Source organism: Symphodus melops (genome assembly GCF_947650265.1).
Source record: "Symphodus melops genome assembly, chromosome: 1".
NCBI lineage: Eukaryota > Metazoa > Chordata > Actinopteri > Labriformes > Labridae > Symphodus > Symphodus melops.
In genome coordinates this window covers 50,725,980-50,750,687 of record NC_136691.1, presented here as the reverse complement: position 1 = coordinate 50,750,687, position 24,708 = coordinate 50,725,980, and the positions used below count along the sequence as shown (strand labels likewise).

The 24,708-nt window shown below is 40.0% G+C and overlaps 1 protein-coding gene across 1 annotated transcript in view; it reads left to right on the top strand.

The window, feature by feature from the left end:
* Positions 1 to 24,708, top strand: part of ipo11 (importin 11) — a 125,473-nt gene extending 100,765 nt beyond the window's left edge. Inside the window, exon 29 of the mRNA XM_079365452.1 lies at positions 23,720 to 24,708. Coding sequence (XP_079221578.1) covers positions 23,720 to 23,884 — 165 coding nt within the window. The 3' untranslated portion in view covers positions 23,885 to 24,708. The remainder of the gene's footprint in view (positions 1 to 23,719) is intronic.

Genomic DNA, 24,708 nt, shown 5'->3' with positions numbered 1-24,708 from the left:
GTTCCTCCTCCTCCTCCTTTTCCAAGTAGCTTAATTTATAGTACAGATTACCTGACTGAGCGCTGCTGTGTTGAACCCTGATATACAGAGTATATATCATAGCACGTCTAAACATAGAATCAGGCTCTGTGATGTCACTCGTCTGTTTCTGAAGAGGCGTCACGATGGCGCCCACTTCATTGGAAATGCTGACTTTAACTTTGAGCTTATTAAGAAGGACAACCTACTGATCCTTCAGACTGAGCTGGCCTTACACAAATTCTATGACATATTGGACTTGGTGCTTATTTACACTATAAATCCTGGAAACAGATATGGAGGTCGTCCATGTTTAACAGTATAAATAGACGGTAAAGAAGTGGTGGGGGTCGCAGAATTTGCAGTCTTATAATATGACGCACATCCTCCCCTTTTTCCGTCTTCCTGCTTTTCTGGTGTATCCAATCCCTCCTTTTTGATTCGTGCTAATCTTTCTAGTGTAGCCTCCCCTCACACAGCAGTCCTCATCTCAGTGTCTCTGCCTGCAGGTGATCCTTTTTTTGATTGTGCTGGTTTGTCTTCTTGAATTTAAATTTGCTGGTTTCTTGCGGGTACCTTCAATCATGGCATAAAAGATGAATGATCTTGAATCAAGGGAAAAGGGAATAAATGACTGCGTGCGTGTGCATGTGTGTGCGTGTGTGTGTGTGTGTGTGTGTGTTAGCTCTATTAGACTATATGTGATTGTGTTTTTCCATCTTTGTCGAGTTTAACCTCTCTACCTTTAACCCTCTTGTAGTTAATTTTACTTTGTCTTTTTTTTTTGTTGTTCGTTTTTCGAGACAGTGCGCCAGAAAATGATCTTTTAAAAGAATGTTGACTGTAGTTTAACAAACAACTGTACAAGGAAACTATTAACGTAGGCATGTGTAGACTCTTTAAAGGCTCTGACTTGCAAATACAACGTGTTAAACATTTATCTGTAACTCTGTAACTTTTGTCAGAATTTAAAGTCACCCCAACAAAAGGAACCGTTCTGCTGACTGTTAGAAACGCATCTGTCTTCAACTCTTTTGTGTAAAGACAGAATTAGCGATTTTATATTCTGATGGTTATTTGAATTCATTTCATTGGCTTTCAATGATTTCATCCTGAAAGTAATTTTTTATTGTAATGTAACCTTTATTTATCCAGGAAAAGGCCAATTGAGGCTAAAAACGTAAGGGAGCCCTGCAGTCATACAGTTACTTCGATAAAAACAGTTCATCAGGGATCGTCCTGGCTGGTTCACCACATGACTAAAAAATAGGAAAGACTTGAGAGTTGATGACACAAATTTGTTTTTATTTCTTTGTCAACATGTCGGGAAAGCATTTCGTTTTTTATTGACTTACATTAAGCTCTAAGAAGATATTAATAGATCAGAGACTTAACATTTCATATTTTATGAGGCTCAAATGGGAGGAAATACAAACATCCATCCAATTAGTTCCAGCAAGTTGGCCCTGGCACCGATCTCCCCCGGTAATGTTTTCCATCTCCTCACAAACCTCAAAATAATTGGTCCCGGTTAAACTTGGACCGTCCTGATTGGCTCAGCCTTCCTCTTTCATTCATCATTCTATTCAGAGGTTGTCTTCAAGTGTGCGGCTCAAAGATTTATCGTCCCCCCCCCTTCACACCTGCAGACTTCAGATTTGTCCCTAAATGTGACTTGACTTCCTTCGCATGAAGACAGAGTTTGTTTGGTGTTTTTGGAAGCCGTTGACTGTTCCACTCGCTCTTCCCTCGGCTTTGTAAAGGTCTCTCACTTTGATATGAATACTCCGGGCAACTAGCCTGGGCTAACTGATTTGGGGGTTCAGGGCCTCGTAACAAAATACATCATTTGATTCTTGTGCTTCAGCTACAAGGCCAGCACCATCAAACAAGAAAAAGGATTGGCAACATCAAAGACTTATTTTTTTCCACTGAGGACTAATGACATGAGCCTCGTCTGTTGTGCTGCGGAGGCACACACCCAATCAGGCTCACGTTCTTCACACTAATGTGTATGAAAAGCTCACATACAGGTTATTGTGCTGCATTTGTGTGAATATTTGCCAATGACTGATGATTGTCCAGTGTAAAAATAGAAGACAAAGATGCCCTATTACACATAATAGCGCAGGAAATGCTGAAAGCTAATGAGGGGGCGGGATGCTCAACATGACCAGTGAATAGTAAAAGAGGGCAGATATGGTATCATTAATTCAATCAGGGTCAACTGGGGGAGGGGGGGGGGCTTTTTTATCCGTTCCGTGGTTCAATTTTCTAACGTGCAAGTCCGGAATTAAACTGAGAGGTATTTAGCCGAACTAATCCACTGACGTTGTTGTGAAGAGACTACTGCAAAAATGTCTCCCAACTTCATCACTCGCATTAAGACATTCTCATGAAGTCTTTTTATTGGAAATGGAAAACTGGAAATGACAACTGGTTAAGATATCAAACAGATGCTGTTTTCAGACTAAATAACGTGATGAAAACAAGTTCTTATTCATTTTTTAAACAACAGGATACTCCTGGGAAGAGCTCAGAAATCAATACTCGGTGGAATAACCTTGTTTTGTTGTTGTTGTTGTTGTTCTTCTTTAATAGCTTTCATGCGTCCTGGTGTGCTCTCTCCTCCAGTCTTTCACATTTGCCTTGGGTGTTGTTCAGGGCAAAAGTTGCTTGATGGCTTGTCAATTCAGAACTTGATTAATTAGAACAAGATGTTCTTTACCTGAATAGAATTTCTCGTGTAGAGAGATGCTAATTTAAGGATTTTTGATCTGGCCCTATTTTTCTTCCTACATGTCAGTGATGTTTCAGAAAGACATGATGCTTTTCAGTTTATTTAAGCTCCTTTTTTAAAAAAAAAAAAAATACCTGATCAACCTTTATCGACTTTGGTGGCCATGGAAGTGTCTGTGCTTTTTTCCTTAAATCCTCAACAAAGCATTCCTAAACAGTCTCGTAAAGCTAAATGACTCAATTCTGAGATTTCCATTGATGCCAACAAACAATTAAGAAACGATAAAGATTTGTTCTATTCCCAACAGAGCTCACCCGTTCAATCTGTAGTTCTGAGTTGTTGACCATGTGGACCTTTATCTCTTTAATGTTTCCTATGTGTCAGGTTGTTGGGGCATTCCACAGCCTCGAATCAAAATTAAAAATATGATTGAATTTGGGAAAGTAGTTTAACAGGTCAACTAAATGTGTAAGTGGCTACCATCTGGGCCTCCTCAGAAATGTTTCCCTTTTTCCCCTGACCCAGATAACAACAAATAAAAAAAGAGTATTTTGAAGCTGCACTCATCCCGTAGCAGCTCTTCTTGTCATTTAACTTCAAGCTGATCAGACACATAACTTCTTATCCTTTATTATATCACAGCTTGTACTCCTGCATCCCAGGTGCAAACCAATTACAAAGCTCGTTTTGAAAGTACCATTTGTTGTACTCTGTTTACTGTTTAATGCAATTTTGATTTATCTGAAGAGAATGTTTTGGTTTAGTCATTTTAAAGCCTCTTGCTCATAATGTGTAACTGATGAGTTTTTGGTTCCAGGCAATTAGGCTAATGAGCAGATTTTCTGAAGAGCTTCTTTTTGCCGTGGATATTGTTGTATCAGTGGGTACATATGATAGGATGATAAAACATTAGCCTCCCAGCAGGAACACTTGGTTAGAATTTTAAAGGTGATTTGGCCCAGTTTGATATTAAGAAGAAAAAAAGACATATATGCTGTACTTATGTTGATTTTAAAAGCTGCTTGAGTCCATTTTCCTACTTCCTACATTACTGTTATAAAGTATGATCTTACTTAGTCTTGTACGTACTAGTCTTTAATTACTTACTTTATACGTTTAGTTGTTGATATTTAATGTCTGAGTCTGCTGAAGTTAAATTCCCTTTGTGTTAAACATACCTGGCCAATAAAGCTGATTCTGATCAGATTTAATCAGCCTGTTTTGCACACAGCCCGGCTCCAGGCGCAGGGCAGAAGAAGTCACCTGTTGGATTAACTATTCATTTATTTTCATGGTGAAATGTGAGAGGAAATGTCAGCGTGGGAGTCTTACACTTTCTCCGTGAAAAACCCAAGACTTGAACACAGACACTTTCTACAACACTTAAAATATATCAAATCTCATCTCTCATTTGAGAAAGAGTCACAAAGAAGTAGTGAAAAAAAACCCACAAAGTAATCAGCTATATTGTTGTTTTTCAACTTTGGTATTGGCCCTGATCTTCAGGATCAATGCATCTCTATTTAGTTTCCTTTTTTTACAGGTCATTTTCTCTGGGTCACCTCTGGTGCAGGAGGAAGAGCAGCTTGTCCACTAATCAAAAGATTGAGAGACTTGTCTCGGTTCATCCAGTTCACGTTGAAGCTTCCTCATCACGTGTTCTTCTGTTGAAGGCACTGAACCCGATCCTGCTCCCACAGGCGTCGCCACGTGTGTTTGGGTGTGTTTGAATGTGTCAGATGTGTTGCTTTAATGTGTTAAATCCTAATGAGGAGGCATCCTGCATGGCAAGGTCATGAGTGGGAGAATGTGAGTGTGAATGGCTGAGTGTTGACGTACAGTCCATGTCGTTTGTAGTTTAGAGAAAGGTGAATAGTTCATTAGCCAGTTAACAGGAAGTAAGAGGAGATGTTTTGTTCTTACTGTGCTACACGTACATGTTGAGGAAAGGCCACCAATATAAGCACATTTTCTCTTTCATAAATCTGAACTATAATCAGGGTTAGTCAAATATGAGCAGCAGCTAACTCCATGGGAAATAGTCACCCTGCTTCCCCAGTAATCAAAATGAGTCTTCAGTAAAAACCAGAAGAGTCCTTCAGTGAAACTTTTTCTGATGAAATGTGACTTTGAAGGTCAACCCATTAAACTTGCATGCTTTGAAAATGGAGAGGAGAAAGATAAAATATTATACCTATTATGCCGTTACCCCCTGGCTATTATTGCTACAAGTGACAGAGAGAGAGAGAGAGAGAGAAAAAACATTTTTCTAGGATTTATTAATTAGTTATGAAAGTGTCCCTTCATTTTCATTATTTTGTGTAGATTACCCATAAAAACTGATTACGTTCCCTCAAATGACAACTCTATTAAATGTGCATGCTTTGATGTTTAAGAAAGGAAATTATGGAAAATGATACCTATTAGGTTATTACCCAGTGGCTGTCAAAGCTCCGACTGGAGCCAAAATGCTTTTTGAAACTTTGATGAACTGCCGATTATGATGAAATTGTTTTTGTCATTCAAAAGTTTTTCATTATTTCATTTGAATGAACAATCAAACTGACTGCAGAGGTCCTCTGGAGGTATATATTTAGAGGAAATGAGTTTCAGTGTGTTATCATTTCTCTATGGACAACACAAAGCATTAGTAATGAAGACTTGCCATTCTTGCTTTATTATTGCTCCTAGTCTCAAGCAGACCATCAGCGTCAGCATAATTTGGTTTCGTTGAATAACAGACCTCCCTGGCTCTGTTGTTTTGCAGCACAAGATATCAAGATTCTCCTTTGTGCTGCCTAAGGCAAACAGGAGCTATTGAAATTAGTTTTCATCTCTGTCACTTCTCAGCTTTACAGCCGTTTGTCCACAAGGCTGCTGGGAGGTGTAGGTGTTGAAGGATTTCAAATGTGCTGCAATCCAACACTTCTTAAATCAGCCATGGGCTGAGTGCACAAGTATGCAAGCTTGTAAGATTATTCCCATCATTTATATACCTGCGTGAACACTGAAGGTTTGTAGTCTGTATCTGTGTGCAGGTCAAATATTTGTGTAGGTTTGTTTCGAGGTACTAGCTGTAATAAGCAGACAGAGACTATGGCTCGGGAATCTGAGAATCTGTTAAATATACTCAGAGCGGAGCAGGGGCCGACAACCCGCCGCTCTTTCATCCCTCTGATGTGGCTCCCTGCGGCTTTTGAAAATGATTAATGAGTATTTCATTAAAAAGTACTTTATTTTTATTCAGTCATTTTTAAAACGTGATTCTAAATTTGGAGATTACAGCGATCTTGTAACATTTATACCAACATCGTCATCCTTTTTAGGCAATCAAACCACCAAGCAATGACGTGAGAATTACAATCACAGGATGTGTACGAAATGAAGAGTATAACCTGAACAGGCAGATATGAACAGTGTGTGTGTCTGTGTATGTCTGTGTGTGAGAGAGAGAGAGAGAGAGAGAGAGAGAATATCAGAACAGGATGTTATGACTCGGCCGAATCTTAAGGTCAAACAATAACTGGCCTGTTGCTTGCCAAACTGTGTCTCTGTTAAGTTTCACTCTTTCCAACTCCAACAGTTTCTCAGTCATCTAGTTAATAGTAAAGCCGAAGCTTGACCCAAAGGCAACTGGATCAAGCTTTGAATTGAGGCACAGGCAAAGAAAAAAGAGGTGTAGCCGAGATGGGCCTTCAGTCTCCTGACAAACATGCCCACTTACAGTCACAACGATCACGACCCTGCTGGCGTCTTTGAACAGGTTTTGGAAGTGGCTTTGGGGGCTGTTTGAGCCAGCCTCAGGCAGACACTGCAGTTGTTGCACTTCTGCATTGGCTTTAATTAAAAACATATAAAAAAAATGCTGCTTGGTGAAAGCAGCGTGTGACAGACCAGGTTTTGCTGGCAATGTGTGGTCGTGTCCGATCGGGTGAAGGATACAGGAACCTTCCAAGCCGCTGAATATTCCCTGGAGTGCAGAAAGGGCAGTCATGTTAGACTGAAACAAATGTGGCACAGCTGTAACATTGCCTGAAGTAAACTGTCCTTAACTGAGGGTCCCTGTGAGAACAGGGAGGGTGGAGACATATGTACAAAACACAACGACACAATTCAGCTTCTGTTTTCGTGCATTAATGTATTTCTTCACCTCTTCAGGCATGGTCGATTTTCTTCCCCTTATTTGTTTAAATAAACCTTTTTCACAGCCTGTATATAATCAATAACATCAGCCACATATGCCTCCCCTTGTCGGACATGTCAATATAGTTTATTTGCCATGAAAAAGTCTATTTATGTCTATTCACACCTGTGAAAAAACACCCACACTGCTACTTATTCTGCATGATTACATTCAGGTTCTCTCCCGGGACTGGATGACGTGTGCAGATGGTGCCTGATTGACAGCTCCTTGACACGCCTGTTATTTATGTAGCACCTGATGGTTGGACAAAATGACACCGTTATCGTTCTCAGAAGTACATGCAGTCTGTGTAATACGGTTGTAGCTCTGATATGTTCATCCTCAGCAGAGTTGAAATCAAACAGAATAATTTACAACCCCTGAGAGGCTGAACAACCTTGGTAGGCATTCTGAGATGACTGTAGAGAGTCCTAAACATTTTTTTTTAATTATTATTAGGGGTCACCAAACTGATTCATCTGCTTTTATTGAGGCATATAAAATACACTGCAACCAGCAACATTATCAATATGTAAAGCACACACCACAATAAATAAGATCATATTCACTTCCTTCTCTGCTTGACTTTGTGCGGTTCTGTGCAGCTGTGCAGGTTGCCAGATGTTGACGCAGGAGGAGAACATGTGTCGAGTGTTTTTACCCCTCAGCTCGTGAGTTTATTGGGACTTAATGAATGTGTTTCAAGTAATGAGGTAAATTGATCTGTATTCTTTTAATGTAGTTGTTGAATTGATCTTAAAAACATCACAATTACTTCCAGACATGGTCCCACTGCAGAACTTGTTCATTCTGCCTGTGGGTCTTTATAGCCAAACAGAACGTGGCATTTTGATTGGTCTGATTCACACTGCTATTCTCTTCATTAGTCCTTTTCTTTCAAACAGGTGACAAAGAATAGATTTCTTGGTCCTCTCTCAGGACGAGTGGATTGATTATTAACAATTAAAGGGATACTTCACCCATTTACATGAAGCTGTGTATCATTAGAAACATGGTAGTAGTGTTGAATGGTCGTGAATCCAGCCCTCATTTTGCCCTGAGAAGAGAAAAATTTGTTTTTCTTTGCCTGGAAGTTTTCTTTATGTGATGCAATATGACGCTTTTTGCATCACATGAGAATTTTCTCGCCTCAGGGCAAAATGAGGGCTGGACTCACGACCATTCAACACTACTACCATGTTTCTAATGACACACAGCTTCATGTAAATGGGTGAAGTATCCCTTTAAATATTAACCATGCTTGATTAAGAACTAAAGCATAAAGCAGTGGTTCTCAACTGGTCTTGTCAGGACTATCAGGACCCACCACCAACTCTCCTTCACAAGCAACTGCAACTCAACTGTCCGATAGTTTACTTTTTTCTTCGCTGTAACTGCAATTTATTGATTTTTTTTCCACTGTCATGTTCATATTGCTATTTTATTTTTTATACTTTGATCGTGTTTGTTGAGGTGAGTTTGTGAAATTTCCAATGTACCTGTGCAAATGGTAAATAACATCTCACGTAATCTATATTTTAAAGTAATTTTTGGACTTATTCACGACCCACTGAAAACTGCATGTTTCACTTTTGGGAACAGAGAGAACAGTTGAGAACACAGAGTGTGAGGCGTCCAGCACAGTAAATTACACTGAGATTACAATCCAGAATTCAACAACAATATCCTCAGTTATATCTTTTTTTTAATGTTACTTTCTTTTGGGACTCGTGCATGAAAGTGCATGCTTTTATTTGTTGAAGGATTTCTCGTCTGCATCATGACTTAAAGTTCGGCAATATTGGAGAAAGTCAATAAGAGCACCTGTGTGAGTTTAATTGAATCTTCCAGGCAAAATATTTCTATCTAACATTTATACTTCAAAGTGAATTAGAGTAGTCAGAATGGAGTTCTGTTTGTATTGTAATAATCAAGTTCAATTTTAATAAGCTATGTTATTTACATAAGAATGATAAATACAACAGGAACCAGTAGAAACACCAAGAAAATCACATATCTCTCTGTTGTATGTCAAACAGAGAGATGTTCATTGTCACTCTTTGTAAATATGAACAAAATATACACGTTTCTGCTCTCAGTTGAAATGAATACAAATGATTTCAAAAGGCAAATATTGCATTACACCATTATATTTGTACCAGTTGGTTCAAACCTTGGTGATTCCAGTGTCAAACATTTACATGGGCTTTGTTTGAGTCACAAATTGTACATTTTTCTTGCTCGGATGAGACATTTCAATCTCAGAAAGATAAAAACAAATAAGTTATCGCTCTACGATGCAGTATTAACAGTGCATAGCTTTTGAAGATTTAACTTTGAGATACGATATGAAGGGGGCGGGGGCTCAACAAAAGTTAAGAATGTTCTTTAAATGGAAATCATGCAAAAAATAAACATTATTTCTTGTGTTTACAAGATACAAATGGCAAACATTTTAGAGCACTATTTTTGGTTTTACTTGGTTTGCAGTAAATGTCAGTGCAAAGTCATGTTTTTATCACTGTTACTTAAAGGAAATTAATAACACAGTTAAGCCCTCCAGATAAAGCCATGTGTGGAAAATTCAGGTTTTGATAATCCCAGCAAAATGATGTCTTCTTATTGTCCTCATGACTAAACATAACTGATGGTATACAATTCCATTCTTGATCTTTGTTTTTGTTTTTTTAACATGTTTTCTAGCTTTCCCCCATCTGTGTTTCTTTTTTCTGTTTACCCAAAAAGTTTAAGACTCCCAAAAAGTGCCCTCTGCATCTTTCTACTCCTGAGTCCTGTCTTACAAATGCAGAAATTGGGTTTTCAGTGGCTGCCAGATGGCACAGCAGATTTCAGACAGGATGTCGTATATCACTGTTTGACCCAGCTTGTCTGTCAGGCCCCGATTGCAAGAGTCCTCCAAGTGAGAGCCAATGGCTCATCCTGGTCCACTGGAGCAGAGGGACGTTTTTCTGAAAAAAGTCAGACTTTTTTTTTTTTAATTGCTAGGATTATTTTTAGGCATCTATTTATTTCAGACACTAAAAACATCCGTCAGGTTTTGTTTTTTACATCACAGCCCTTGTCATCCTCAGAACCATTTTGCTTCCATTTAATTGTGCTTCAGGGACAATATAGAAGCTGACTTCGATTTGCTGACAAATTAATTTCAGTGATGAAGGTTACGGATCATGGAGTAAAGCCCTCTCCTTTTCACAACACCTGTGTCTCAATACAGCCGTATCCATAGCATCCTTTGTATCCAGTGTGTACCGTTCAGGGCAATCTGAAATGAGACGGTCTAGTCAACAAAAGATTTCCAGTTTGCATCAGCAGCTGTCACCCTGTTGCCTAGCATCCCTGACTGCTGGACTGGAACTAGTGAACATAACTTAAGTCATTTAGAACTCATTACTTCAAGGCCTTTGTGTTTTTTTTCTTACATTGGTATTGGTAGCTATTCCACTGAGTTGAAACCAGTCACATTCATTTAAAAGTGTATTGCTTGACCATTAGAGAATCTGCCAGCTTGTTTGAAATGGCACACGATGGGTCTTGGGATATGTTGGGCCACGAAGGATGCAGGATGGATCCTTTGTTAGCTGCTGGAATGAGGAGACATTTGAATGAAAGGTGCAACCTCTAACATGGGACATAGCTTGCCTTCATGAGGGCTTTGTGGAGAAGCAAGCACAAACCACAATGAAGCCTCAACCAAGCCTAGATAACTCTGCTGCTGATGAGCAGTTTTTATCCTCTATTTTATACATATCAAGTTTCTAACCAGCCCGTAATGCGTTCTTCCACTAGTTAATCACGCGTTAAATCTTTGACCAACTAAGCAGCTTCTTCAGAATTCTTGCAGTCCTCGTGTTTTCTTCTTCAACTTTTTTCCCCCAACAACTCAGTTTCTGAGGGTGGCATGCCCCAGGCTGATTGACAGCTTCTCCATGTTTTCCCAGTATATTAAGACTTCCTTACATGTATACATACATGTGCACACTCCTACGCTTACAGTCATGTGTTGGGTAATATGCACCCTTATGACACACTGCTGAAGGGCTCTTACATTTTCGCCCTCCACTATAATACTAATTAGACGATTACAATTTGTGCCGCCTCATTTGGTGAGGAAAATTACTGCAATTAAATTCTAATCCTCCCTCTAAGTCAAGAGACCATAAGCTAACGGAGCCATAGAATAGGAGGAAGGTGTGTGGTTGTTTAGGGACGAAAGTTTACCCTGTTGTCTTTGTTTTTGTTTGAATATTGCCCTGATCTTTTTTGTCTTTCTTAAATTCAATGAGTAACTGATTTCATGAAAGTTAAATGGAGCTGCCTTCCTGTCCGTATGGTAGATCAATAGTTGTTCATGATATAAAACACTGATGAATGTACATGACCTTGTCTCTCAGCTCATCGTACTGTAAAGCTGTTCGACACGACTATATATAAATATGAAAACTTTGATCATGCATTGAAAAAAAAAAAAAAAAAAAAAAAGGCATGAAACAGCATTAAAGTCCAACTTTCATCTCTGAGTTTTCAAGATTGTTGTCATCAATACTAAAATACCACAAAGGAATGATATTTTTACATCTCTGGTTCTTGTGTAACAACCTCTGGGGGGAGAAAGTGGGATGTAAGATGGAGCGCGTTACAAAAAAGATGGTTGATTTTGCTGCTTAACACAGCCAGTCTTTGTTCAGTTGCCTCCAACTGTGTCATTGCCTGTTGTGGGTTTGAGTATCACTGATTGAAAATTGCAGGTTTTGTCATTCACACATCCTTCTGTGTTTCAAGATTGTCTTTATCTTTTTTTTTTCTTTGCACACAAGTACAAGATGTGTTTCGGTATGTCAAAACTTGAGCCATTGAAATCTCAGTTTCGTCTCGGCGCTGTCATCTGACAGCAGAAACGGTTGACATGTGCATGTCAACATGTAATCGACTTTAGTTAAAGCTGACTGGCATGTTAGGAAAGGAGTTATGCCTCAGGCTTTTATTAATAATTTATTCCACAGAGCATATTAATGCTCAGTGGTAAAATAAGAAATAGGAAATGCAGCAGTTCATCGAGGACAAAACTGGAGTTAACACCAGCTCAGTTTTACTGACCTCACTAATCTGATCATGTCAGTACAATGGGACTTGACTGAAGGTTACATTAAAACTCATGTTGGATTAAAAACCCAGGCTGCCCTCTTGGAGGACTATGGCCTTTGTACATAGGGCACTCAATAACCACTAGGCTACTTACAACCAGAGAATTTGAAACCAATGATTCCTTGAGTATATCAAAGAAATCAGGATTATGATATATCGCTGTATTCAATATTTTCTGCTACCACAAGTATTATGTTTCTGTAAACAGACCCTTGCTGTTCATGTCCCTCAAAAACTTGGATTGGCAAGAGGCTGCCTATTTCTTCCAGAGAGACACTGAAGGCCTTTTAACAAATGTGTTGGAAGCAGCACAAGAAGTGGGAGGCAGAACTAGACTAGAAGACAGTTGAGCTGAAAAATGCCTAAAAACCCTGCTTTCTTCGTCTCCCTCTCTTTTATTTCAATAGAAGAAAAAGATACTTCACTGATCCCCAATGGGGAAATTATTTTTTTACACTGTGAAGGCTGATACATTACACACTATAGAGTACACAATAGAACTGTTTTCCAGACAGTCTGAATTAGCTGCAAACATTCGAACACAGATGCGCAAAATCTTGCTTGCCAAAATCAAGTCCGTCTCTAAATGAGTTTAAATTCCTCCCATTGAAATGATCACGGTCTTAATCTAATTTCTACCTTCAGTAATATAAAAGCCCTGCTTTGCAGCCAGGAGGCTAATGGTGCTTATTGTAATTTAGATGAATTATAAAGGGGAACTCCATTAATTGGCAGATTTAGATCAGCTCACCAATCAAGGGGAGTACTGAGCCTGTCTCAACTGAATATCTCTAGTGGCTCTGGAAAAGTTATGAAATGTGAACGATAACATCTGATATTTTAAGAGTGAGCTTGCATGTGTGTGCAGAAATGGGCAAATTATTTCACTCCGGCTTTATCTTTCTGAAAGAAGTAGGGTGAAAACATAGCAAGCTGTAATCTAGCATAATCGCTATAATCATAGCGGTGCACTGTGTTGATTCATCTGCCACCTTGATATGTTCTTAACATGTCACTGTGACGTCCTCTTTGTCCTTTTTTACATCATGCTGTATCCTGCCTCCTGAATCTCCCGCTGTGAAGGTCACATGTACAAGGGCATATCTGGGCGATATCAGAGACAGGCTGGTCGGACATTTTCTAGAAATTTTCAGGAATGCATGTTGAAAACAGTGACATAATCTCTTTTTATACTTGGTAAGTAATGAAGCCTTTCCACTGGTAGGTCACTGAAAGTATCTTAAAGTTCCTCCTGTGCTTGCAGTTCATGTTTACCACTTGTGAGCTCGGGCAACTGTAATGCATTTTAAGTAAAGGACAAAAAAACTTGAAACGTCCACAGACTTCAATCAGGAGGCACCAATGCTTAAAGCAGTGTGTGACCTCTGATACAATTGAAATATATTAGATATATTCCTGAGGGGTTAGCTCTTCCACAGGACTGGTAAACATGAATCTGTTTTTCCTGCACACAATACAAACACAGGCCTGTATGCAGGTGTCCTTAAGTGTACATGGGGACACGTGTAGATAAATGATGTTTGCAGGAGTTGGCGTTGCAGAATCCTGAGGTAATGGGAGTAGTGTCAGATGCGGATATTGAGCAGACCAATTCCCATTAGACCAGTGCACCAGCCAACAGATGCTCACATATAGAAAGACTTTTCCCTCTCATGCATAATATCCATTAGCCACACTCTCACATATGTTTCCATATATACAAATGCAAAAAGACCTTTGCACATTTTATTCAGTGATGTAAATAATCACAGAAAGGCAGGCATGCTGCAAAAGTTCTAACGTGCCACCTTGACTGTTTTTTTAGAGATGCCTTCAAAGAGTAATCGACACAGCTTTTTATTGTTAAGAATCAAACAACAAGCAACTTTTGATAAACAGGAGTAAATAATGCAGTTCAACTTTTAACAGTCACAGGCACAAATTAGCATTATCATAACTTTTTTTTCTCTCTCTCTCTCTCTCTCTCTCTCTCTCTCTCTCTCTCTCTCTCTCTCCCTCTCTCCCCCTCTCTCTCTCTCTCTCTCTCTCTCTCTCTCTCTCTCTCTCTCTCTCTCTCTCTCTCTCTCTCTCTCTCTCTCTCTCTCTCTTCCGTCTTTTCAGATTTTTTTTTCTCATCATCTGCTAACTAGGCAACTACCAGAGCCCCTCGACTTCCCTCACATCTCTTCTGTCTCTCTCCTCCTTTCATCCTGCCTCTCATTTATCTTCTACTCTCATGCATGAAGGCATGAAGACTAGTGCTTCTTTATCAGTGAGCCACAGCGGGGAGGCATGTCACTCTCCCTCTATGCTTTCCTCTCATCATCGCTCTTTTACTCCCCTCATCACTCCTGTTTCTCCTCTTCGGCCTCATCTCCCCCGCCCCTCCCTGCGCAGGAATATTTGGTTTGTGGACCGTCAAGCGAGCAGTGATGCTTATCTTCATGCAGATTGCCTTTGTCCTTCAGTCACCACTTGGATGTTTTCTTCTGGCTCATGTTTTCACTCTACTTATTATGTTGTTGTAGCTACACCTCCCTGCGGGGTAAAACTGTGTTCATCTCTTTGCTCATCAACTCCACCCCTTGTCTCTCTGTTTGCTTTCAACTTTCCGCACACATCCACACGCCGTGATCACGATCTTCCTTGATATCCAAACTTCAAAATGTAAATCTGTTTTCGCTCTTACGGACAACGTGCCTCAAATAAACCAATCCAAAACGCTTCACACAAAATCCTATCAAATATAAACACATGTAAATCCCCGGTCACATTCTGATGTCATATTTAGGTGAGCATGCCAAGAGAAGTTGTTGTGTAAATACTCCTACAGTTGTTGCTCTTGAAAAAAGAATTAAAATGATCTAGAGAGAGAGAGAGATTATGCATCCATTAGCAAGAGGAAACAAATTGATTTCATTTATTAGCAGAAGTAAATTAAATGAAGATGAGATAGAAGTTGATTAATGCTCTTAATGTTTTCTAATATAGGTCTTAAAGCTGCCTGATTAATTGCTGCCCTGATTTTGAATCGAAGATAAAACGATGAGCCTTACAAATATTGTAAATATTGCACTTTTGTGTGTGAGCACCATCATATGCACTATGTTAACCCTTCACAAGCTCTCGAGGAGAGTTTATTAGTTTATTAAAACCCACATCATGCCCCAGATAATAAAGGAAATGCTAAATTGACCAAGAGTCTGTTTGAGTCGAGCAACACTGGAGAAATGACGGTGTAGACAACATGGTTACTATGACATCCAAGAATTAAACGGGCAGGTTTCACATTGTCATTCAATTAGAATATTGATGAATTGATTTTTTTATGTCAAAGAGAAAAAGGGTGGTTTACGAGACATAAACAGGAATCCTGCAGGGCATTGTTCTCGGTCCTCGAAACATTCTTACAGACACTATTTGAAATGTGCTTTTTATGTGTGTAGAGATAGATAGATAGATAGATAGATAGATAGATAGATAGATAGATAGATAGATAGATAGATAGATACTTTATTGATCCCGAGGGAGATTTGTAAGAAGTAACTTCAGACAAATTGTATATAATTAAACATTAGATTTTTGCATCGTCATCATGCAAAAGATTTATTTTGTCTCTATAGAACAGATCGGGGGAAAATAACTGAACACAGCAACAATAATTCTTGCATGTTCTTTCCCCTGAGGTAAGGGCGACCAACGAAAAGAATGTGCCTTGCGAATCTTCACAGTTTGTCTCAGGTAATTGTGATGAGGTAGGAGGTGACCTGGGGTGAACTGCACTTAAGTGGATCTTAAAATAATTGCTACTGTCACTCAGGAGCACATCACAGCAGACAATTTGCACATTGTTTTGTACTTTTTCTCCCCCGCACGCTTTCTGTGCCACTGGTGAGGCTAGATACTAGTTTTAATTATCAAACATGTAAAATGATTCAATTGAGAATGACAGGCACACGGGATAAGAAGAGAGAGTCATTCTTCCATTCCACCTTCTTGAGCTTATCACCTGAATGTCAACAATAGAACCTGGACTGAAACCCTTTCATATTAGACAGAATTGTCCACTCCATACACCCCGTTTTAAAACTTAAAGCTCCTGTGAGGATTTATGAACTGTTAGTGAAACTGAGTGAAAATCTATAGTGAGGCCTCTTCTGTATATGATCTACAGAAGCAAACTAAACTGACAATATGTGTTTATTTTCATGTTGGTTTCATGTTGGTATTTTAAATGCTTCTCACCCCAGCCACAGAGTAGGTGTACAGCCGGTCTAACCTGACGCAGTGTAACCCAGATCGATAAACAATACGACAGATATGTGTTTCTGAAAAGGCTCTCATTAATGATCCGCTAAAATCTTTGAGTGTTTTTACATGTTAAGATCTGTGCTTTAAAAAAATATGTTCCTATTTCCAGTAGTGTTTTTTTTTCTTCTACATAATATATATGTACAGTTGTATCTTTATAAAGAAAATAATGTTTTGTTAAAGACCGCTGCAAAGGTCAGTGTGGACTTCTCTGTGTAATGTACATACAGTACTTTACACACTGGTCCTGGACCTGGTCATCTGACATTCACAATTAGAGCAAATTAAAACAAAGCGTTATTTTGGGTTTTTTTTATTTTTAGTGAATTTAAAGGTGTAGTATGTAGAATTGTATGACAATGTTTACATTCAAATATATTTATGAATGAAAAAAATAGCAGAGAGAACTCCCATGTTTCCCCGCTAGCATCAACGTTATCTTTTGTTATTGTTTTTAATGAGAGCCCCCTGGTGGCAGATTTTACATACTGTGCATTTCCAATAAAAGATTATTAGATTTTTTTTTTTTTTAAATGACATCTATTCAATTTTTTTCACAAAAAAAAGTTCTAAAAAAGAAATCTTATTGTGAACACAATACTGTGGCACATGTGTATTGCTCCATCCCTACTGGTTTTTACTCTATTAATTAAGAAACATAACAAATAACCATGTTGGCTTTTTTATTGGGTTAACGTAGTCTTTGTTAAAAAAAAAACAAAAAAACATTGTCTATAGCGCTTGCGATCATTCAAATTCACTATTACTTTGAATTCACTATAGCTTTAACTCCTTAGTGTCACCATTCAGCTTGACAACACTTTCTCAAGCTTGAACATCCTGCCCATGGGGCTGATCGACTCATCACTGGCCCCCCTGCAGAGCTCTTTGTCGACTGTTTCATGTGATGCTCTCAGACGAGTCAGTCAAGTTGTAAGAGTCCCCAGTCTGAATGATCTGAATCTTGGCTTAGTGTCTAACTGACACTGAGAAATATGAGTCTAGTCCAACATGATGCACTGAGTCAGATTTGACCACTTGAGAGCTCTTCACGTATCTTGTCAGCATTGCCGAGGGCGACCGGCTGGCGAGGTCCTGTAGATGAATGTGTCATAAATTAGCTGATGTAATTAACATTTGCCCACAGTGTAATCCTCTGAAACCCGAGCTGTCAGCATCCCCTTACACAATACAGTTCTTAGTTTATACTTCAGTGGTTCAGCCCTGCAGCTGATTTCATCACACTGAAGGCAGCGTATGTTCACACACACACACACACACACACACACACACGCTCATGTACTGTCTGTGGAGTTGCAGAATAAGACACCGTTGCTTATAAGATAAGGCCTGGGAAAGTGCAAGTTGTTGCATCATTAACTCCAGTTCGCAATTGCCTGCTTGACTTGGCATCCTTTAATGTCCTCTTGATTCTTTTCCAGAGTGCAGAGCAGAATATTGTGTTGAAAAAATGAGTGACAAGAGGAATGCAATGGAAACGACAGAACATGCTGAGCCCAGAAGCTTAAAGAATAAATACATTTATAATATAATGTCTGTATTATATATTCATTTATTATGTGAGTGTTTCCCACAGAATGACACAGTGTGAATGGCATCGTCTATGTTTGGGAACCACTGAGCCACAGCCACTCCATATAATAGAAAATAAAAGGATAGGCCAACAGTTGTGAAGAGAAATACATGATACTCTTGTCAAGTTTGTCAACACCTAAATCGAACCAATCACGCGCCAGCAGAGCTAAAGCGAGGAGTTTGGTGACTTTCACAAACCTTCTGCGACACATATGCTATTTGCTCAGGGAGGGGGGGGGGGGAAGGGTGTGCGCGTCATCTGCGGTATCGAACTTCTCTGCTGGCAGAAAGATAAGATCCAAGAAGAATGCTGAAATTAACACTTAAAAAACAGCAACCTCCATTCACCCAACTGACAAAGAAGGCAAACGCAGCGACAGAAAGTGGCGCACCTTCCCAAGAAACTACACAAACCATTTATGGATGGCGTATTGATGAAGGAAATGATGCATGCAGTGGATGAGACATTTTTGCAGGGCTCAAATAATGCCTGCTAGTGCTGAGGCATAATGTGTTTCAATACAATGGCACAGAGTGTCTTTGAGCACTTTGAGTATTGATATGTAACACCTTTATATAAGAAGTAGCTAACTTGAGCTGGCTGGTTTGTGCTCTGTGACTAAACAAAAGCAATGTGATGAAAGTGGCTCACGGCTAATTCCATGTTTTTCAAAGTAGCTCTCAGATGAAAACAGGCTGGAGACCTCTGGTTAAGAACAATAAACATACTTTGCATGTTTGTTTTGTGTGTATGAAACATGTTGTTTATGGAGATCCCCTGTTTCAGAATAAACTTTGAACGCGTGTTAGCTGTGGAAATGGGCAGCTGGAGCCCAGACATTGCGTTAGAGATAAGGGCTTTCATTTCAGCTGTCTCTCTTCATATTTTTTTTCCTCCTCCTCTCACGTTGCCCACTTCTCTGTTTTTCCTCCTCCTCTCCTCTCTGTCCTCAACAAGAGCTACAGCTGTGACTCTTATGCGTTCCACGCCACGCTGTTTTCACCCCTTGTTTATCCTCATGGCGTTCCTCACTTCGGCGTCATTATGCCGGTTTCTGCAAACATCTTTTCTTTTCTTGTCAATACACCTTTTCTTTGTGGCTGCTGTGTTTCCTTGTCCCCACTTTACGTACCTTTTCCCATTCCTTCTCTGCCTTCCAATCACATCGTCACCTCTTCTTGCACTGTGCTTCCTTTGTTTCCCCATCCTCTTTATCTCTTGTCTTCCTCTGGGATGACAGCAGATCATGCTTATTGTTCTTATTCATAGCCTCCACTCATCCTATTGGTTTATGTATTTGGAGTCCCAGCACGGCAGGTGTCCTCAGCATACTGCTCTTCATCTCAGCACTCTGTTGTTGGATATCTGAAACCTGCTGCATTTAAGCCCTTAAGTTTACCGTTGTCCTGTTTACATTCTGCTCTAATCACCAATTAGCAGCTCCTGTGTCGATTTCGGGGACCATCTCTTGGCTGATGTTACCCTGCTCATGTGCAATAGTAGCTTTTTTTTTATAACTATCTGGTTCACATATCTTCAATATTTGTCTTGAAATATGTCAAACAATGCAGTGTCTCCAGCAGCTGTATAACAGACATCAGACGTAATAACCATAAACAGATAATCAGTCTTTTTGCTGACGGTATAACCAGTCTTAAAACTCCCGACAGGAGCTTTAAAGGAAGACTGTGCGACTTGTTGATCCAGTAGATGTCGCCCTTGAGCTACAGTATGAAAAAAAAAACAAAAAAAAAACAACCCTGCTTTTTGTCGAACCCCTCTGTAATACTGAAGCCTCTGCTCAACACCAGCCACACATCTCAAACGCCTCCTCCCATCGCGTGCTAGCACGCTATTGTTAGCGCTCTTTAGTTAGCCCGCTAATGTTAGCGCTCTTTAGTTAGCCCGTCGCTTCACATTGCATATACATTTACTCAGAGTGACCGTGATCTAAAAACTCTAACACAGGCGTATGCTGTGTTGAAGTTCACATAGTACATATTACTTTGCGATCCTTGCACATCTGGCACATTCCCTCTGGATAAGAGAAGTCTGTAATCCACCTGGTAGTGTACTTGTGCACATACTGTTACTATGATTTAAGCGTGTTGAAAGACAGATAGCATGTCATCCCTCTAATCTTTCTTCGACGTGAGCTTCTTCAGATTATAGTCTGCTCTTTCTGTAAATGATGTGTAGTGAGATGAACCAGCTGAAATTGCACCCACAAGTCAAAACTTTGTACAACGTTTAACGTAGCCTCCATTATTCTGCTGGTTTTTCACATGTGCACCTCAAAGCAGGAGACTCTTCTGCTCAGACAGAAAGGTGGGGACAGGGGGTCTTCTGAGGCAAAACACGGATCAATTGGAGGGAATAAACATCATCGCCCCCTCCCACTCGCTTGAGTTGAATTCCCCTGATTATATCCTGCTGCGTTCTTGCTCACACTTTCAGCAGAAAAAAAAAACAGGAGGGGGCGGGTAAAAGAAACTCTGGATAAAGTTAAAAAGACATACATGCAGCTCCTGCTGGAAATATGAGGACTTTTGTCTAAGTGTGGGATCACTATAAGCTCAGACTGGAATACTATGATCAAAAATCATTGGAAATTTACCTTGTTATTCATACTATACAAGTTACAGATGTGGTGTTTTGGACAGGATTTAAAACAGACATCCCGCACATTTTTTACAAATGCACACACACACGCACACACGCACACACACACACACACACACACACACACACACACACACACACACACACACACACACACACACACACACGGAGTCCAGCAGGTCCTTGAGCTGAGGGTAATTATGCAGGTTTGATGACAGCTTTTCCATTAAGCCCCTCTCCACCAGCCACTCTTCACTAGTTTGATTGCACTGTAAATGACAAAGAACTAATTAGCATGACAAGTATTCTTTCCACTGATTGGCTACACACCAAGAGTCATCATTACAATACTCAGCCTCTCTAAGGACGCACAGATTTGTCAGTGCAGTTGGTTGGGCTCTTGTGGGACTGTAAGAACAGGTTTGTCCACAGGTCCAGTTTTTCTCTCATAGCCGATAAAAGACATTTCGTCACTGAGGAGTTTTTGTCGCGTGTTCGTCTTACTGACCTGCTTTCAAAAGGTTTGAGGAGGAGGGTCAAGCGATATAACATGATAACAGTAATTTATCTGTGGGGAAATAAAAGCAACAGGTGCTCAGAATTAAGTAGCAAGCCTTTTGTAATTAAGAGGTGCAACCTGTCATGCTTAATATGGATAAATAGGAATGGGACAAAATATCGTTCGGGCAGAATACCATGGTCCAAACCATAGACTGTATAAAACATGGACAAAGTCTGAGTGATGTCACCCGTTGGTTTCTGAGCAGAATTTTGAAGCCTGTTGAAGGCAGTCGCCATATTGGAAACACTGGATCTTTTTGTTTTTCGTTTTTTTCCCCCCAGATGTGACATAACGAAGCCCACCACGTCTTTGTACATTCATATTGATTTGACGACAGCATAATACTGTATGCTTGTCCCAGTCTGTGAATCCAAATAGTGATGCGAACGCACGGCACAACAGGAGCTCCACACAGTCAGACATGCATACTAACACGAGAGGGATCACCCCCCCCCCCCATGCAGCCGCTACAGTCAGATTTAAGCAGACACATCTATTCATGTAATTTATTTACATACAGTGACAGGCGTTCAAACTTTTCTGAGCTGTTGTGATTGACTTTTTCTTCACTTCACAGAAAATAAATGACGGTGTGCCTGCTCAGAGAAATGTGTCGGCTCGAGTCATCCAACCCTCAGCTCTCTTTTTTTTCCCTCTTTGTCAAAACATATTTTCCAGTACGGTCTTCTGTGTACTGTAGATAATTGGCAGCGGTTGCATACACTCAATCATCTTGAGTGAGAAATGCTTACAGCAGGTCTGCTTTGCCTTTTCCTGAACTTTTTTGAACTAACATTGTTCGGCCGTTGCTAATGCAGCGCGTGTTTTCCTGGGCGACTTTTTCATGGTTATGTTATCGCCTCTCTGAAAGTGAAGGAGTTAAACGTGTGTGTGGACTTCCATTTGACTTTGGCTGACTCATGGGAATGAAATACTTCATTTTTATGACAGCCTTTGCCAAATGCATTAGCTTTCCTCATTAGAATATTTTCAATTTGCCACACAACTTTTCCGAGGACTCGATGAGGAACTGATGAACGTTGTAATTTTGTGGTTATCGGTCGAGGTCACGGTATTTTCACACTAATCGCTCACACTTTGAAATGATGAAACACCATTGTTCACTTGGAGGGCGCTGTGACATCATGTCTGTCACATCCAATATTTCACAACCTCAAATTAGTTTTATGGTGTGTGGGATCAGTTCAAAGAAAAGTAACATCTGCATTCCACCTGAGGACAAAGTCGGCTCGCTGTTCTCCTTATGTACCGCGTTACGTTGTCATGGGAAGCATCTCCTCACGGTCACATGAGGGGGAGACGGAGAGATATATGGTCCGTTCGTGTTTCACTGCAGCAGATTTCCTCTGTTTAATGTAGGCCCACAATGCACTGCGGCTTTGTGTTTTTAGGCTTTTCTGTTCTTTCAGATATTCTAAACAAATCTATTCCCCGTCCTCTAACCCAGCCACGTGTACACTACAAACCAGAGCTGGTTGTAGGAAGCAGAGGATAATTGCATTTAAAGAGGAGAACAATGTCAGTTTGATCAAATTAAGCGTCTTTATTCCAGCTCAGATAGAGCTCCTTTCCAGGACCTGGATGTGTGTGCTTGACTGTGAAGAAGGATTACTTTTTGTTTTTTTACAGGGTTTATATCACCCTCTCATAATGGAACGCAATGTGTAGTGTTGCTGCAGACTGTAAGGCCAAAGCCAAACTAGTATACACTCTCTGTATTATGACTCTGTGACTCATTCACAGACTATAAAAAGATATAATACGACGTGTGCTGCCATAGCATTATAGCAACCTAACAGGCTAGAGGTCGCAGAAGAACCTTTAAAGATTGATGGCATGTGCTAAATATTCAGTTGACTACTGAGAAGATTCCTTCTGCTGAAATACGAGGTGCGAGAAAAGCCGGGCTTTGTGTCCTGACTGTGAAGCACGGTGACGCGAGCACACAAGCGAGCTATTTTCACCGATAAAACCAAGAATGAAATCCCATCCCAACGAAGCCAACACCAGGCGTGAATCCATTTACAAGATGTTCTAGAAAATGTGCAAGAAACAATAAGACAAAAGGAAATCCCCTAAATCCAGATTTGCTACGACAGTTCAAAGGAAGAATCGAATCTTTAATTCCTGCGAGAGTATTTGACCTCCCTGCATAAAGAGAAGGACTGAAAAAGAAATTAAACCTGCATGTTTTGTGCACCACTTTTTTTCTGCAGAGCATCTTGTTTGGGGAGTATAATTTTAACTATTAACAAAAAGCAATTTATTTGATCAGAAATTTCATTTTGCAATATCACCACTGGAAATGCCCCTGTCAGGTTTAATAGTTTGTGAAGGTATTAAAAGTCTGACAGTGCGTGAGAGAGAATTTGAGCAGAACATCTTCTGGTGGTAAATGTAATATCTTTGTGGCTGTGGTAAAAGTCTCATAAAAAAGCTGATTTGGAAACACTTCTTCAGGCGACGTCCTAACTGTAATTTTCCATTTTTTGTTTTTGACAGTTGGCCCTGGAGGACCCGGTGCACAGCGTTTCCCTGCAGCAGTACGTCTATGAGAAGCTGAAGGCGCAGCAGGCCCTCATGGGGGACCAGGGCTTCGGGGCCCTGATGGAGACGGTGGACACGGAGATCGTCAGGCAGCTCCAAGAGTTCCTACAAGGCCTCTGAATTAACGTCGAAAAATCCTTCACTACCGTTTACGAACGCCAGATCACATGCTCTAACCCACATCTTTCAAACTGTACCGGAAAGGCGTACAGCCTGCCTGATGTGCCGACCCCATATCCAAATCCTCCCAACCTCTTCCCATGCTATGCCTTATCTACTGTATATTCTAGCCTTGTGGACTGTCCCTAGCTTACTCCACTCGCCCATTTCTCTATTATCCTCTATTTTTTTATCTACATGTGGTCTTTGTGGGTATTTAAAAATGTCTAACACCCACATCAAGACATCACCACACCAGAGCTTCCACTTAATTCCTCTAGTTTCTTCTCTCTCTGTGGTTTTAAGGTAGAATGGGACGGATGGCATGCAAGTTAAGACGGGCTGAGGAGTTTAACGGAGAGTTCAACCTGCTGGAGCCTCGGACTATTTTCTGCAGAAACAGATTGTAGCAGGAATGTGGACAAAGGGTACCTAAAGGACCTAAAGCAGTGTTTACAGAATCTATTCTTAAAAGAGAAAAAAAAGAAATTAATTTTGTATGTATGTAAAGTAAGGATGATATTCTGCATGACGGTTTGAATTTTTTTTTTTACTTTTGTTTAACTTTGTTAATTTCTCTTCCATTCAACAACATTTTTAGTTTTTTTGTCATCACTAGAGGTCAAGCTGAGGAAACTACTGACAAGACTAGATAGTGTGCTTTTTCTCCTCTTCATACTTTAGATTTTAAGGGAATTTCATCTTGACTTTGAAATGGTTGATTTTTTTTTATTGTGAGAGTGCTGAACCACATTTCTATGTAAATACATACTGCTGCTAATTGA